The following is a 15,098-nucleotide window of genomic DNA, read 5'->3' on the forward strand; positions in this document are numbered from 1 at the left end:
GCCAGTAGATCTGTACTGCCTGGCTGCAGGGTCACCTCGTTCTTTGGGCAATCAACACATTTGCAGCTGCCAACTGATACTGAAATGAGTTTTGTGAATTTTTGTCCTCTGCGTATCTGAATTCCAGAGGTGAAATTCATCCTTCAGTTTTACTCAGGCGCTCCTTTGAATCGTGTTTTGTTTTAGGAACATTCTGGATATTTGCTTGGTAATTTCGTAACTGGAAAAACTCAGCATTTCAGAATAGTGTGATTCCTTGTGAGATAGAAATTTTGACTTGCCACAGGTTTGACTTAAGATCTCTAATGTAGCTGATCTGTTGCAACAAGAACTGGATGGTCTTCATCACCTCTCATCCATGAACTACACAGGTTAGAGACTTCCAGGGCACAGAGCTGCTGCATGTGTCCTGAATATGAAATGTGTTGTAGTTAGTTTATGTAAAGCAGAAATGCTTTATGAAGCCTGGTGATTTAGGACTGGGAAAGTGCATTTGATTTGCACAGAACCTGCTGTTACAGTGCTGGGGTGGTGGGCATTGCCTCAATGTGTGGATTTCGGATCTTTCATGGGATGATTGCAACGTGGATTATGGGCAGCAGTGGGGCAGGGAGGTGAGAGGGAGATGAACAATGGTGTCAGGGCAGAGAGAGCAAGCAACTCTTCTGGTGCTGAGTCAATTTTTGTGAAAGGCCATTCATAATGCTAACTGCATGTCACTGCTTCCCAGCTGATTGCTTACATGCCCAAGGATTTGCAAATAACCAAAATCAAGGTGAGGACTGTGAAAGCTCTGGAGAGTTTCCATAAGAGTCTATTAATTAGGTGTGAAAGCACAGGCAGCCAAAAAGCCAGCTCAATATAATCTGTTAAACCTTGGCTGTAAATTTCAGTAATCCTACCCCTCATTTTAGTCAGCTATGGCTCATGATTTCTGGAGTCCAGTGTAGACTGAAGCTTAGAAATTTTAGAAAACTGTCCAGAAAGAGCCAAATCCTGAGTAGGTAGGTGGGTGGGTGGTGAGGTGATGAAGCTTTGTGATGATGCAAGCGCTGCCGATACTGCACAAGGCTGAACATCATGTCCTGGGCTGCTTATTTCCAATAAGTCTTGACAAAAGTTCCATTTATTAAAGTCACATTGCCACGGTGCATGACAGTTACTAACCGTGCTCAGAAGTTCCTTTAGGTCCCATGCTGAAAATTGCTGGTTACATCTGGAAATGCCAAAAAGAGAGAGAAGCTCCCCTTGCTTTGGCATATGCATGGTGCTCTACCAGTGCTGTAGTCCATCGGAAGGGTCAAATCCGGGCTCCTTCCAGATTCAGACTGCAGTGGGGTCGCACTGCTGAGCACTAGGTTGTGGTCCAGCAGGAAGAACCAAGATCATCTGGACTCCAGACCCTGCACTGGGGTGCTCAGGTCCAGCAGATGTTAGTCTCAATTGGCTCTCAGCGTTCTGGCATTTCGTGGATGGAGTAATTTCCACCTCCTGCAGCTCAGGTCCTCCCTCCTCAAGATGTGTTCGCACTTGTATGTGTTTAGTCTGACCTGTGTACACATGAACCACAGAAGTGTTTGCGCTCTCCTTGTTTCGTGGTGGTGCTCAGCTCTTTAGGCCAGGAGAATCCGCACACATGGGCAGGATGATCAGAGAGGCCAGGAGGGGAAGAGCAGCCTGCCCGCTCTCAGTCCCACAGTGAGGACCCTTGTCCTTGTGCCCAGGAGCCTTGTCTTCTCTCAAGACAGAAGGAAGGCTGTGCTGAGTTATTGCACTTGAATATAAGGGATATTGGGCAGAAACTAGAAGGAAAGAGAAATACAACAAGGTTTAGAAAGTGTTTTATACGGCGAAAGCCACAGGGATGGGGTTTATTTTACTTGGTAACATAAAGCCATGTAAGCCATAAAAGCTATAGAACAGGTTCTTGTAACAAAGCTAGGTGAGGCAGTAAATGTTTCTTCAGGGTGAGGCAGCTGCTGAGAAAGGTCAGTGAGGAGAAGAAAGGGAAATGCAAACAGAGGTGTAGTGTATTGCCGTGCTGCTGCAGCCAGGCTGTATGTCACAGCTGGCACACAGGTTTGGGCCTTTCACTAAAAAGAGAGTTTCTTTTGTGTAGGCATGGATCAAAGCTACAGAGCTGCTTTGTCTCCTCGGTGAGAACAGGGAAGTGGTCATGTGCAGCTGGAGGTGGTGTGCTGGCCCCAAGTCGGTTGTGGTTATCTTACCTGCACGGTGCAAAGTCTATGGGATATCTGTGAAGGAAGAAATGGGTAGAAAAAAAAATAGAAAAAAAATAATCTACTGTGTATGGAGGGTGACATCAGCTCTGGAGGCTGGGCCTCCTGATGTGAAGCAAGACTCCTGAATACTCTCAAACCAGCTCTGCAGGAATGCGATGCTGCACTGCAGAAAGCAGCGCTTGCCAATTCATGCAAGGGCATGTCCAGATCACACATGGACCTGCAGGAGGATCCAGAGGGCAAGCTTCGCTCCCTCAGCTCATCAGAAAACAACATGAGGGGTTGGGCAGTGCGGGAAGCTGATGGTTAAAGAAGAGGATAGGAGCTACATGTGGTAGAGATCCCATTAACACAGAGGCAGAGGGACAGTTTCAGAGGAGGACATGAAGGCCTGTCCCTGCAGAGTGCTATGAAGCATGTTCTACAGTGGGATGGAAGACTGGTGGAGTCTCATTGATCTGTGTGAATGGAGACTGAGAGAGGGGTGAGGGAAGTGTCTCTTATCTGGTGATGCCTCTTATGTGCCTTCTGATGAGTTTTGCTGTGATTAAGGGCAGCAGCTTCTAGCAGTGGCTCTGGTAGTACTTGGGTAGTTCAGGATTTATTTGCACTTAGTGTGAAGACCTGAAGCTGAAACTCGAGCTCTCAGACTGACGCAGCCCCATCCTTGGCCTTATCCTGCACAGCAAGAACACAGTCGCTTAAAAAAATAAACCAAACTTTAGAACAAAGTGCGGTGCAGTTAACTGGAAGGGCTGAGTGTGAAGGTACGTACTGCCCACCAGTTCACAAAATTAGTTTGGAATGAGTCAGAAACGAAGCGTGAACAAGTGACATGCAAAGGCACTTAGTGCGGCACAGAAATGGACTCAATATGGGTCTGCAAAATCGAGAAGTCAAGTCTTAATCCTGTGTTTATTCACACCTTAGACAGACAGATCCTTCCTGGCTTCTGTAGGAGATTTGCCTGTGTAATGACCAAAATGAAGTGAAAAGCAGGGTGCCAGGTGTGTTCCAGTGAGGTTTAAGTGGATTTATCACGATTCCTGTCTGAGGTGATTCAGCCTGGCTGCACTGTCCCCAGCATCACCACTGTGGGGAACGCATCAGCGTAGACCCACCACAGTGGGCCAGCCCTGCACCTCTCTGTCCATGGAAACTCTGGAGAGCAAAATCTCTTCTGAAGGATTTTAATGTTTGCTTTGATTCCAACTCCCTTTTATTTCTTCGCTTTCACATTGGAATTCAGCACAGCTGCACTGGGACGTCATGAAGGGCTGCGAAAACAACTTTGAAATTGGCTTGCAGACAATAGGAGAGGAAATGCGAGGCCCATGAGTCAATGACAAGTTTCATCTTGGTTCACGATCTAGGGTCAAACCAGCATCCTTTCTGCAGGGCCAGCAGCGAGGGGGAGCCTTGCACTCTTTTTGTTTTCCCTGGTCACCTAATGAATTCTCCAGTGAAATAGGGGGGATGTATATAACTTCCTATGGCCAATACACATTACCCAGGGCTGGAGTGGCAGCTGGGTTATTTCTTTGAAATTTCATGGGAGAGGAAGGAGCTGGGGCAGTGGGCTCAGACTGCTCCAACTCCTGCACTTGCATGCTTCAGTCTGAGAAGGATGCCCAGAAGGTTATCTGCAGGGACCTGGTACGTGGTCAGGAATGCAGCAACGTCTGCCTCTGATCCCATCCCGAACCTGCAAATGTTTCCCACCTTCGTCATGCCTGAGGTCGAAGGGAGTGTTTTCTGATCATGTGCAAAACGGTCTCAGCAGCTCCTGAAGGAGCAGCAGTAACCAGCTCTTTTTGCATTTAGGAAGGCATTGGCTGGATCCATCCAAAGAGCCTCTGAGGCACTGTCCTAGAGCAGCCCCATAAAAGGGGACGAGCTGGGAGCTGGGGTGACCCCAGTGCAGGCAGTGTCCTCCCTGACCAGGGCACAGACCTGCAGCACCTGCTAGTGAGGTCCATAATGCAGTCCCAATCAAGGTGAAGTAATGATCCAGGTCCGTTTTAGGAAGTCCAGTCATGAGCAGTGGGAGACGATACAGAGACAGGGTTGACAACAAGACCACACCATAAGTCCAAGGTCCATCCAGGAGGCAGGGATCAATAGGTCTGGCAAGCTGTGCCACCTCCACCTGCCCCCATGCATACTCACCGCAGCGATGCGACTGACTAACAGCTCTGCAATGGGGTGGCTGCAGGCAGAAGGAAGGAAAACACAGCCCAGTGAGTGCATTTTCCTAGAGATTTTCCTGGAATACTGAATGCGTGATTGCATACTGGAACTCTATTATTAGCTGCAAGGGGCAAAGGGGGTCAAGGGGTTGCATATGTAAGAAATTTCCAAAGCTGTTAAAAAGAATAATAATTAAAAAAAAAAAAAAAAGGAGGAGTAGAAGGGGTGTGGGTTGGATATGGATCTTTCCATTTCTGATGTTAGGCCAATGTTTTTCTTCTGAGAGTCAAGATGAGATCTTTTCAGGCACCACGTAAACCCCATCACCTTCCAGTGGACCTTTCTCAGTCATGTTGAGCTGTGGCTGCTGCCCACTTTTGGGAATGAGGCAGTGAACTTTCTAGGCTTAAAACAGATCTCATATGGCTATCCTGTACTGCCTGTGAAAACAAAGCCTCAGTGGCACCACGTGCCCTCTTCCACGGGTTTATTAAACAAGTCCTTGAGCACATTCGCAGTACTATGGGCATGTCTCTGCATATGACAGTTGCATGCTTCCAAGCTGCAGGTTTGGAAGCTTCCAAACTGCAGGTTTCTGCAGGTATTACTGCAGGTGGACAAAATGCCGCTGAATTGCCCCCCTGCCACCTCCTTGCAAGGCTTTATCAGAGCACCTGGGAAGGCTGTTCGTGTTTCTCAGCTGCTTTGCCAGTCTGTACCCTGTGCTACACGGGTGCCAGCGAATTACCAGGTGTTGTGGCACACATTCCTGATGGACAGCCAAGTTTTCTGTAAGATTTGCCTTGGGCCGTGTTGTCCAGCTGCTAGAAACTCATGTAGGACTGAGTTAGGGGTACAAATTCAGATGGACAATGCCCTGTCATACCCTGTGTTTTCTGGGCATCCCCCTTTAGCGGCTGCAATACGACCACAAATCCTCAGTGTCTCTTATTTCAAGGAGACGACTTTGTGTTTGCTCTGCGAACACAGGTAGGAGCCATCTGCCAAGCATTTGCCCATGGCCTGACGTCAGAGGCAGGCTTCTGAAAACACCCCCGAAGTAACAGCTCATCCGCCAGATCTGGACTCATGTAACCGTGATGCTGTGAGCGCTATTCTTAGGGAAAACGTTGCTGTGGAGTCGCACCTCCAGGAGGTGCAAATGTAGCCCCTGAAAGGAGCAGATGAGACTAATCCCTCACCCACAGGTCAATGCTGCTGTCATGTCAAGCTTCACATCCTGAGAGCCTGGGGCTGGGTAACCAGGGGCGTGCTGGTCCTTGGGGATACAGGTCCATGGCTGTCGGAGGTAAACCACGAAGTCTAGGGCAGAATGGGGGACTTTGTGCTGGGCCCATGGAGCTGCTTGTCTTGGATGTTCAGATTTTGTGATTCTGCTGTGGAACGAGGAGTTCCTGAAAGACCTCTTCACACTTAATTGTCGCTTCAAAGGTTTTCCCTCTCCATCGCTTGTCCCACATGGGAGTCTCCCTCACTGAGGGCAAAGCATGGGGGGGGTACAGAGGATGATGTGCTAGTGGCATTTCTCTTAAAATGATGGCAGTGTATGGACTGTTTAACTCAGTGTGGTGCCCCTGGTGCCTGTAGCTCCCATCCCAGAGTCAGGAACAGCTGTGAGTGAGTGGTATTATGCATCATGGAACAGGATAAGATGTGGAGTCGAGCCCAGCCAAGGCTTCCCTGTAACAGAGACCCCAAGCTGTCAAAGCACACAGCCCTGGAGTACTGTATGAAAACGTGAACGATCTCTCACACGGAACTTCAGCTCTATCCTTGGATGGGAATGCAGAGCCTTCAGCTGGAAAGGCTGACGTTTCTCCTAGTTTGTTTCTACCATTTAATAGTTACATTCCCTTAGCCCCTGAAGGCCATGAACAAGTTAGTTGTTAAATTAGAAATCTTTATAATGATTATGGAGAATTCTTCCAGCCTTGGGTTTTATTTATAGATTTTGAAGTAGTGAGCAACTCCACTGCGATATTACCTGTCCTCATCCTGAGGTCTGCAGTGTCCCAAAGTCCCCAAAACAGCACACAACAAACATTATCCCTATCTTCAACTGCTGTGAAGAAAACACTGGATGTTCAGATCCGTGTAGTTAAGCATGTGGAAGCTGTTATGTTCGGGGATTTTAACATGCCTAATGGCAATAGGAAACAAACTGAATGTCTCTGGTTCATTTGGTGGTTTTCTTGACGTAATTAATGGACAGAAATAGAAGGCAGGAATTGAAATAAACCACTCCCATTCTTTTCCTACCCACCTCCGCGATTTTTGCAGGCAAAGTCCTTTAAACTTTGTGTTTACAGATTAGTTTTTCCCATGTATACGACCCTCTGAAATCTGGTGACGCATGAAGGTCAAGTCCTCTGTCCGTACTTTTTCCTGTAGCTACTGTCTTCTCTTTTTTAAGTAAGTAGCAGTGATTTTTATATTTTTATAGGGTTGTTGGACATCTTTAGATCCAGATTTTGGTAAATATAATCTGCCAGACTCTGTTGGACGCAGACTTGTCAACAGAGTCATTTAATTCTCTGAATTTTGTGTTTGCAGAGGATGCTGCCATTCTGTTGCTTCTGTTTTAGCAGCGTCCATAGAGCCTGCATGCTCAGTACATATCCTATGCTGAGGAATTCTGAAATTAAATGAATTTAACAAGGTGTCATGATATTTAGATCACAGGCAAAGTTAGCCACACCCAGCGATGGCTACACGGTGCCAGGAGACAGGCAATATTTTTTCATATGATGATCACTGATAATCATCTCTTCTTGCCACCAACTGGAGGATTTGGCTAGCTCTTCCATGAAGGGCGTTTCCACCTCTGGTCTTTTAGAGAATTATTCATTGGCTTGTACAAAAGGATTAAAACATGAAGTTGGCACCAAAGAGTGTTGCTGTACTTTGTGTCTTGATGTAGCCAGAAATCTAATAACTGCGTAAAATCGAATTGCTTCCCCCTTACACACTTGATGCTGCTGATGATAAATAGCTGGTTTAGCAGTGGAAACATGCTGATGTGAGTCAGTTTAGAAGTAGAGGTCCTAGATTAATGTACGTATTAATGTCACCATTATAGCTGCCAGTATGGTTGCCATTTGCTCTTCAACTGAACCAGCAAATCTACTCCTGGATGAACATGCACTGTGCAATATAAACCTCCTTGTGTGCTGTCACACTAGGTTTCCTTGGAGGGGGTTAATAGGCTTTTTTCTAGAGAGCTTCTCTGAGAGAAATTTTAGATATGCTGGCAACAGATGGCATACATGCTTCCAGGACTAACCTTGGATGAATGAGTAATAAATTTCATATAAAAGGAAAGCACAGCACACCTCAATACCAAGGGGAGGAAAGTGTCTGCCATTTCCCTACAGTGCTGGGAAAAATAGTTGTCAAAATTCTTGTCAAGCCAAAGAACAAACCTGTGGGTCACATTCACCTGCCCAGATGTGCATAGCTCTTTCTGTCCTTGGTGTTGAGACCCTGGGCTCGTGCTGTGCCTCCTCCTATGCTCAGTGTGTCCCTTTGTACTTTGTTGTGCCCTCGGGAGCTTGTATTTGGCCTGTTGATACTCCAACAGAGTGTTAGGCTTGAAAAGAGTAAACCTCTGGGTTGATGCTGGGCACTCAGCCCAGGATCTCACATTGCTACCACAGCCCTGAGCACCGCATACTGTGCACTCCATCAGGATAGGGTTGTGTAAATAGCTGAGAGGCATGGAAAGGTATTGCTCTGGAAGCTGGTGTGTTGGGCAGCTCCAAAGAGCACTATAAAGCACAGGCAGACCTGAGCTAAAAGCTCTAGGAATTTGGGACAGCCCTAGCTGGTGAGCTCAATACGATGGATTGAGCCATGGTGGCAAGAAAGAGACCAGAGAGGAGAGCTCTGATCTTCAGGGAAGAAAATACCCCATGCTGTAATACTGGGCTGGTGTCTTTCTCTGTTTTGAAGAAGACAGATGGGGGACCAGCCATTGCTTGTGGCTGGAGGGGCTGTCTGTAATTAGAAAAAGAAACTGGAAATAGGGAACAAAGCTGCAGCTTGCTTAGTGAAATGGTGATTTCCTGCATTAGTGGCTGTTTGCACAAAGCCACATTCAAGTGATCCCTATGGAATAGAAACCAGTCACCTCTCCAGGCTGCTGAATCAGCTACAGGCCATAATGCCAGGCTCTCCCCCTGGGCAGACCTATAGCTCCAGCAACTGCTGCTGTGAAGTCTCAGGTCAAGTTATAGATAAGTGGCGTTGCATGTGTTTACTAACTATTTTGTAGATTCTACCAACAAAATGTCTGGCTTGTGCTCCAGTTTTTTTTTTTTTTTTTCAATTCTGTTTGTGCATCTTGTAAGTGGAAAGAATAATAAAAGGACAATGTGTCTCTGAGTGACTACACCTACCTGCATCCACCTGCGACTGCACTGGCATAAGCTGAGCATCATGTTTTCATCAATTCCGTGAGGAATTCTCTGTTTACCCAGACTCGACATGACTGTATGGGGAAAAGGAAATGATTTTTGAGCTGCTGCTGAAAACAATGCTATTGCTAAATATAAGCAAGTAAAAACACAGTTGAAATGGGTTGTGCTGTAATTTCGTTTCCTGTTTTACCAATCCTATTTATTTGCCTTTTTTTTTTCCCTACAGAACAATTCAATTAAAACATCGAAATACAACTTCTTCACTTTCCTGCCTCTCAACCTGTTTGAACAGTTCCAGCGAATAGCCAACGCTTACTTTCTTTTCTTGCTGATTTTGCAGGTATGAACTCACTGTGCTGTGCTCTTTCTAACAGATTGCGTTGTCTGTTATCAAAGCCTGGCTATGTGTTGATAGTTGTAATAAAGTGCAAGCTATTTCCCTGTTACGAATTATCGTCTTAGTAAAACCTTAAAGTAGATAGAAAGTAGAGGAGAAAAAAAGCAATTTCCTCTCTTACCTTTGGGTGAGGGTTTGAAATAAATGAAGAAAAATATTAATTGAACTTTTCAGCAAATTGTATAAATTTTTCATGCCCTGCCCTCTTACTCCTTTGTGTCTAAATCTGAGTGCTCCTGCCTGTCCTTGGATTTACATTGCTTATTCCTTTGGTAGTATAAAAGGTTTAAAGGCAAATTTTTATACTGCGTTGACTGCCTCAAAGGAAACAGCATGAAAAAGGACAAATTTGTAAACAGTACAGTTTCCCTGGGAAAGAAGGAGTTAACATCAGGAAGGCTGAGGGTTGTAGCTCGTTTGCATAAAGCTGAATATTGCTGCTCCCTGCCCAGCAGGGTGAGGAAGGAGCCTAACATGGATCATGCCAGGCAGTGGCAACACCACCGAACCCTGTGGCTCCTAGTGGCATCAAGCTGCACTTTGCTCATAGCCGATGATGAAGCTGTTACCATATCTGAAAGCTGGACACGCCAGAGAAATTGGTTATCAGGAGTTCTGCCCCTTTGCCCTTTGCTAGAATATGGAAAAAATGCTGTGTAGTCTGTCATTACTGAGTCATACTGGAATACGTATTATCCAAAATAAATAAATTAATAAATACAAAAACAACTGGTACAATTTTGATTGTGCCAGTAATTATATTTTAAATCTAATCATTTCAGTGCACACGAGTTTTCAAAATTGCCTTTTTCAAATGATCTTTTACTGTCTCTCAACTCAAGACTTCCTAGGCATAATTTTGCTCAGCCTGTACCAAATTATATATAATCTTCTGTGCTTATTTACAGGGAATGAATTTGGGAAATTTCAGTCCACATATATTTTCCAAGAAACTAGCTTATAGTAAAAGTGCCTTTTCAGCTAAGCTGACAGCACTGTTCCTGTGTTGTTGTACTGCACTCTAGCTGTTTGTCTATCATATTTACAGTATTTCAAGCTATTTGCCTTAAATTATTCAGCTGTGTCTTTTGCTGAGCCACCTAGGAGTGACTGTTTATAAAAGCATAGTGCTTTTTCTGCTGCTTTCATCCAATTAGGCTAAAGAAGGCAATGATTAGTCTTTTATATTTCCCTATGCCCCCATTTTTTATTTTTTTTTTTTGCCTCTTCTGCTGGCTCACTCCATCCCTGTAGCACTAGAAGGAGAGGCTGTGATGGGCAGGCTGTGGGGACTCTGCCTCCCCGTGCCATGGGCACAGCCCAGTGCATCTTCCCAGTTAGGTGAGAAGGAAACAGTTAACGTGGCTCTGCAGCCTCCACAGATGTGCGGGGCTCTGCTGGTCCCTAAACAACATTCCTTCTGGCTGGATTTGGTGATGCATGTAGGATCTGGGTTGTGACAGTGCAGTGGAAGGAGCAATCCCAAAGAGCACCTCTCCATAAGCACCAGTTTGGTGGCATAAATGTCAATTTAACCATGCCTGTGGAGTTAACACTGCCCAGATCCACTCTGATGGATGCAGTGCGAGGGATGTGGTTCAGTGGTAGACTTTGCATTGCTAGGTTAATGGTTGGACTTGGTGATCTTAGAGGTCTTTTCCAACCTAAATGATCCTATGATTCTTTTGAAGCATTTGAAACTTCGAAGGCTCTGCACAGCAGGCCTTGATCAGATAACTCTGGGTCCCTCACATCAGGCTTGCCTATGTCAGTGCCTCCAGAAAAATCCACTGGGGACTTTGCGATCCCAAAGTTACAAATAAAGAGCAACCCATTGCATTTCCTGATAACACCAGTTTATATCCTAAATTACAGCTTGGTTTGTGAGCAAAGCTTGGCTTCCCTGGCTCTCCCATATTTGTGTGGTCACATGTAAGTGACAGAGCTGCATTTCTGTCTTTATTCTGTATTCAGATATTGTAGAAAAATGTTGTCTGCAGCTTCCACAGAAAACAGTGTTTTGTTTCCAGCTGATGAAAAGACAAAAAAAAAATCTCATCTGAGATCTCTTCTTCCTACAGCTGATTCCTCAAATTTCCTCACTGGCCTGGTTTACAACAGTGGTGCCCCTCGTGCTGGTGCTGGCCGTATCAGGAGTCAAGGATGCCATCGACGATTTTGTAAGATCTGTATTGCTGTTGTGTACTTTGGAGCTTGCTCATCATTCTTCAGCACAGTGACTAAAGCTAACCGTTTCAAATAAATACAGTCAGCGGAGGGCAGTTGGAGAACTGATCTCCGGCCAAGATGAGGTCTGAGATTAGATCCCCAAATTTATAGCTCATTATCTAAAAGGGAGACAGGATTTCCTAATTGCTGAACAGCTCAGCAGCTCCATCGACTTTATCTGGAACTGTTCAGCACGTTGGAAAATGTGGTAACCAATGGATATGCCTGGATGCATGCACAGAGGTCTGATTTTAGGCTTTCGCTTCAGACAACTCATCCTCTGACATATAGCCCCAACGTAGGAGGGTCTCCTAGGAAAGTAAGCATACAACCTGTGTGTTATTTTTCATGCTTGCCCAACTTTGCCCCAAATCTGCTCCCATCAGAGCTAATAGCCAAAGCTCCATCAACTTCACGGAGTGAGACTAGGCCAGAGCTGAGTTTAACATCTGATTTTCTTCCTTCAGTAAAATAAGTCTGGAGCTCAGTGGAGACACAGTGCAGCTTTGCATGTGGACAGGCCAGAGATGGTGAGGTGCTTCCCCAGGCAGCATCTCTGTTCATCTAGAACATCTCTGGCCAGTTCCCATACCAGAGCAGAAGGTTGGGTTTCTCTGGGTGCCTAGTTTATGAAACTGCAATGGGCAGGACCAATGGCACTTGAATCAGGACTGTGCTAAGAGCACATAAGGCCCTGCCCTCTCTTTTCCCTCTGAGAGCAAGCCCTGTGTTGCCTGCTGCTCTCTGCAGTCCTGTCTTACTAGCTGAACATGAGCTCAACTATGACTCAGTTGTGAGTCTAATCTGCCATACCCATTCAGCCAGCTGGGTGAAAACCTAAAATGTTAATGAACTGCCTACAGCTATTGTATGCTTGGTTTCCTGGAAATGCCCTTTAACGTGATGATCAAATTTTCAGAATCGACACAAAAGCGACAAACACGTCAACAACCGCCCAGTCCAGGTCCTGATCAATGGCATGTAAGTCCTTTTTCTTTTGCTGTAATTTTGACTGAACATACTGAACCACTGGGAAGAGCATTTAGTTTTTTCCCCTTTGTGATTCCCAAAGATCACTAAACAATTTAAAATGGAATTGTCTTTCAACATGTTAAATCGCAGTGTGGTTCTGGATTATGTGGCTGCTTAAAGAACCCAATATACAATCAGTGCAGACATTATGGCTGTGACCCTGCACAGGCAGAAAGTAAACTATTTCTTTTCCTGGATGGATATATACATATGTTTAAATAAGTGCTACTTTGGGAGTATTATAATATTTTACTCCTTAGCCTGGAAACGACAGTCAAGGATATCTCCCTGTCTATACTTGTAACATGTATTTCTACATTAGGCAACACTAGACATTAGCAACAAGTGATTTTAAATCAAGAAGTACAGCTAGCTTCCTCATCCATGTTGTAATACTTCGAGTGTGTTTACTTATGTGCATAATGCCTCAGACTTAAATGTGCTCAAAACATTTCAAATGTGTCTTGGATATTGTACTGCTTAGCACTGTTCTTTGTCTTCAGAAGTAATAGCAGGGGCTTTGGCTGTTGTAGCAGACAGATGTGCTGTTTGCTTGCAGCTCCATGGAGTCCAGCAGCCTTAGGACACAGCTGTAGACAGCTGTGAAGTTTCTGGTGATTTTTTTTGTTTCTGTACTATAGATAGTAGTATATTGTGTAAACTCCAGCAGATGATTGAACAGTTAAAAATATAACTGGAAACTGAAGAATAGGAACATACTTTTTGTGCTTTCTCCTAAGTAAACCAGTTTCTTAGTTTACTGTCTATTAGTTACCGTGTCTAGTAAACACGTATTAAAATAGAAATGTGTTAACGTTCTGCATTAAATAAAAAAAAAAAAAAAGGAAAACACAGGTCCTGCCCCAACTCTGACTGACGTTGATGGCTGAGGTGAACTCCAGCTTGAATATGCAGTCCTGTTTTGATATATCATGATAGTTTTACCCTCTAGGATTTTCATGCACACCTATCATGACTTATGCTGGTGCTTGCAGTTTAGCTGGGTGCCTGTACATCTTCGTGCTGTGAAGGCCATTGAAGATGGGGAGAGTTTCTTTCTGAGACACCGTGGCTGTTTAGGAGAAGGAAGGAAGAACCTGGACAGGACAGTGCTTTTTGTGTTGTCCCTTAGCCTACCACAGACCAGGCCACACAGTGGCAGCCGCTGCTCCGTTTTACCATCAGCCCAAGTCCTGATGAGACATACAGCCTGGAGTAGAGCAGAGTACCCTACGTTCGTAAGTGGTGTTTGCTCTATGTGCCTACTTACTGGGGGTTCTCTTGCAGGTTGAAGGATGAAAAATGGATGAATGTCCAAGTTGGAGATATAATAAAACTAGAAAACAACAACTTTGTGACGGTGAGTACAGTTTCTCTCCATTCTGCTCCCAGTTATTCTCCGTAATTGCTCTTATTGCCTGTCACTCACAAGTAGACTAGTCAGCAGGGGTGACAACAACCCCAGAGAGCTGCAGTGCTCAGAAACCACAGGCAGCATAGCGGTGCCACTGCCCATAACTCATGCCCAGTCTGTTTGTTTGTGTTCAGGCCGATCTGCTGTTACTGTCGAGCAGCGAGCCGCACAGCCTGACCTACATCGAAACGGCCGAACTGGACGGGTAAGCAAGCCATCCTGCTCCTGGGGGACAGTCACTGCTGCCAGAGCAAGGCCAAATCTTGTAGGGTGGCCCTGGATGCCGCAATGGTCTATTCGGTCCAAATGTTGCTTACTCCAGGGCACAACTAGCCACAAGTCAGAGGGTTACAGCTTATTTGTATTAGTTAGCATAAACTGGAGCTGGTCTCATCGTTATGACCCAATTTGCATTGCTACATTGCCCAGAGTTAGCGTCAGCTGTGGACTTTGGTGTTGTTTTGGTGACCAAGTAAGACCAGAGAGGTTAGGTGACCTGGTCTGCTCAGACCCTACATGCAGTCCTTTGGATTTTCTCCTTCTGCTTCCTCCTGAAAATGAGCCCACAGTTCTGGTACATGCAAGTGCCAGGGAAAACTTTTAGGAGGCCTAGGACAAATGAAATGCTTCTTTGATGTTGCATTTCAACTCACCTCCCCAGCTAGCTAGTCCCAGGACTTCAGTGCACTTCAGGACTGGAATACTATGGGAGAAGATCCAAAGCTCTCCTATATGCTCAAGTACCTGGGGATTCTGTGGTATGAGTAGCAGGATAGACAGCAAGCTGCTCAGGGAGATGGGATGCTTGGTCCTACACTTTGTGGTGACAGTGGAAGAGCCACCTTGCCCTCTTTGGTCCCATGTCCTGAATTCCTCTGGACTGCATGTCTTTGCAGCTGAAAAAGACAACTACATTCCTTTGGCGAGGTAGAAAAGGCCCATGATAGCACGGTCCATCAGGTGTCTAGGGAAGAATAGTTCTCAAGAATACAAGGAAAGTTTTCAGGGAGTGCTGGACTCAGTTCTTTATGCCTTATAAAATTTATTACAGTGAAACAAACCTCAAGGTGAAGCAGGCACTGACAGTCACTGCTGAGCTTGGAGAAGACCTTCAGAAACTGACAGATTTCAATGGTGAGTCTACATAGAAAATT

At 45.4% G+C, this 15,098-nt stretch overlaps 1 protein-coding gene across 4 annotated transcripts in view; it reads left to right on the forward strand.

The window, feature by feature from the left end:
* LOC106048544 (phospholipid-transporting ATPase ID-like) overlaps positions 1–15,098 on the forward strand; it is an 81,888-nt gene that overhangs the window by 30,212 nt on the left and 36,578 nt on the right. For all 4 annotated transcript variants that reach the window (XM_066987982.1, XM_066987981.1, XM_066987980.1 and 1 more), the window contains exons 4-9: positions 9,099–9,212; positions 11,351–11,449; positions 12,418–12,479; positions 13,818–13,890; positions 14,079–14,149; positions 14,996–15,078. In XM_066987982.1, coding sequence (XP_066844083.1) covers positions 9,099–9,212; positions 11,351–11,449; positions 12,418–12,479; positions 13,818–13,890; positions 14,079–14,149; positions 14,996–15,078 — 502 coding nt within the window. The remainder of the gene's footprint in view (positions 1–9,098; positions 9,213–11,350; positions 11,450–12,417; positions 12,480–13,817; positions 13,891–14,078; positions 14,150–14,995; positions 15,079–15,098) is intronic.

Source organism: Anser cygnoides, chromosome Z, assembly GCF_040182565.1.
Source record: "Anser cygnoides isolate HZ-2024a breed goose chromosome Z, Taihu_goose_T2T_genome, whole genome shotgun sequence".
NCBI classification, from domain to species: Eukaryota; Metazoa; Chordata; class Aves; order Anseriformes; family Anatidae; genus Anser; species Anser cygnoides.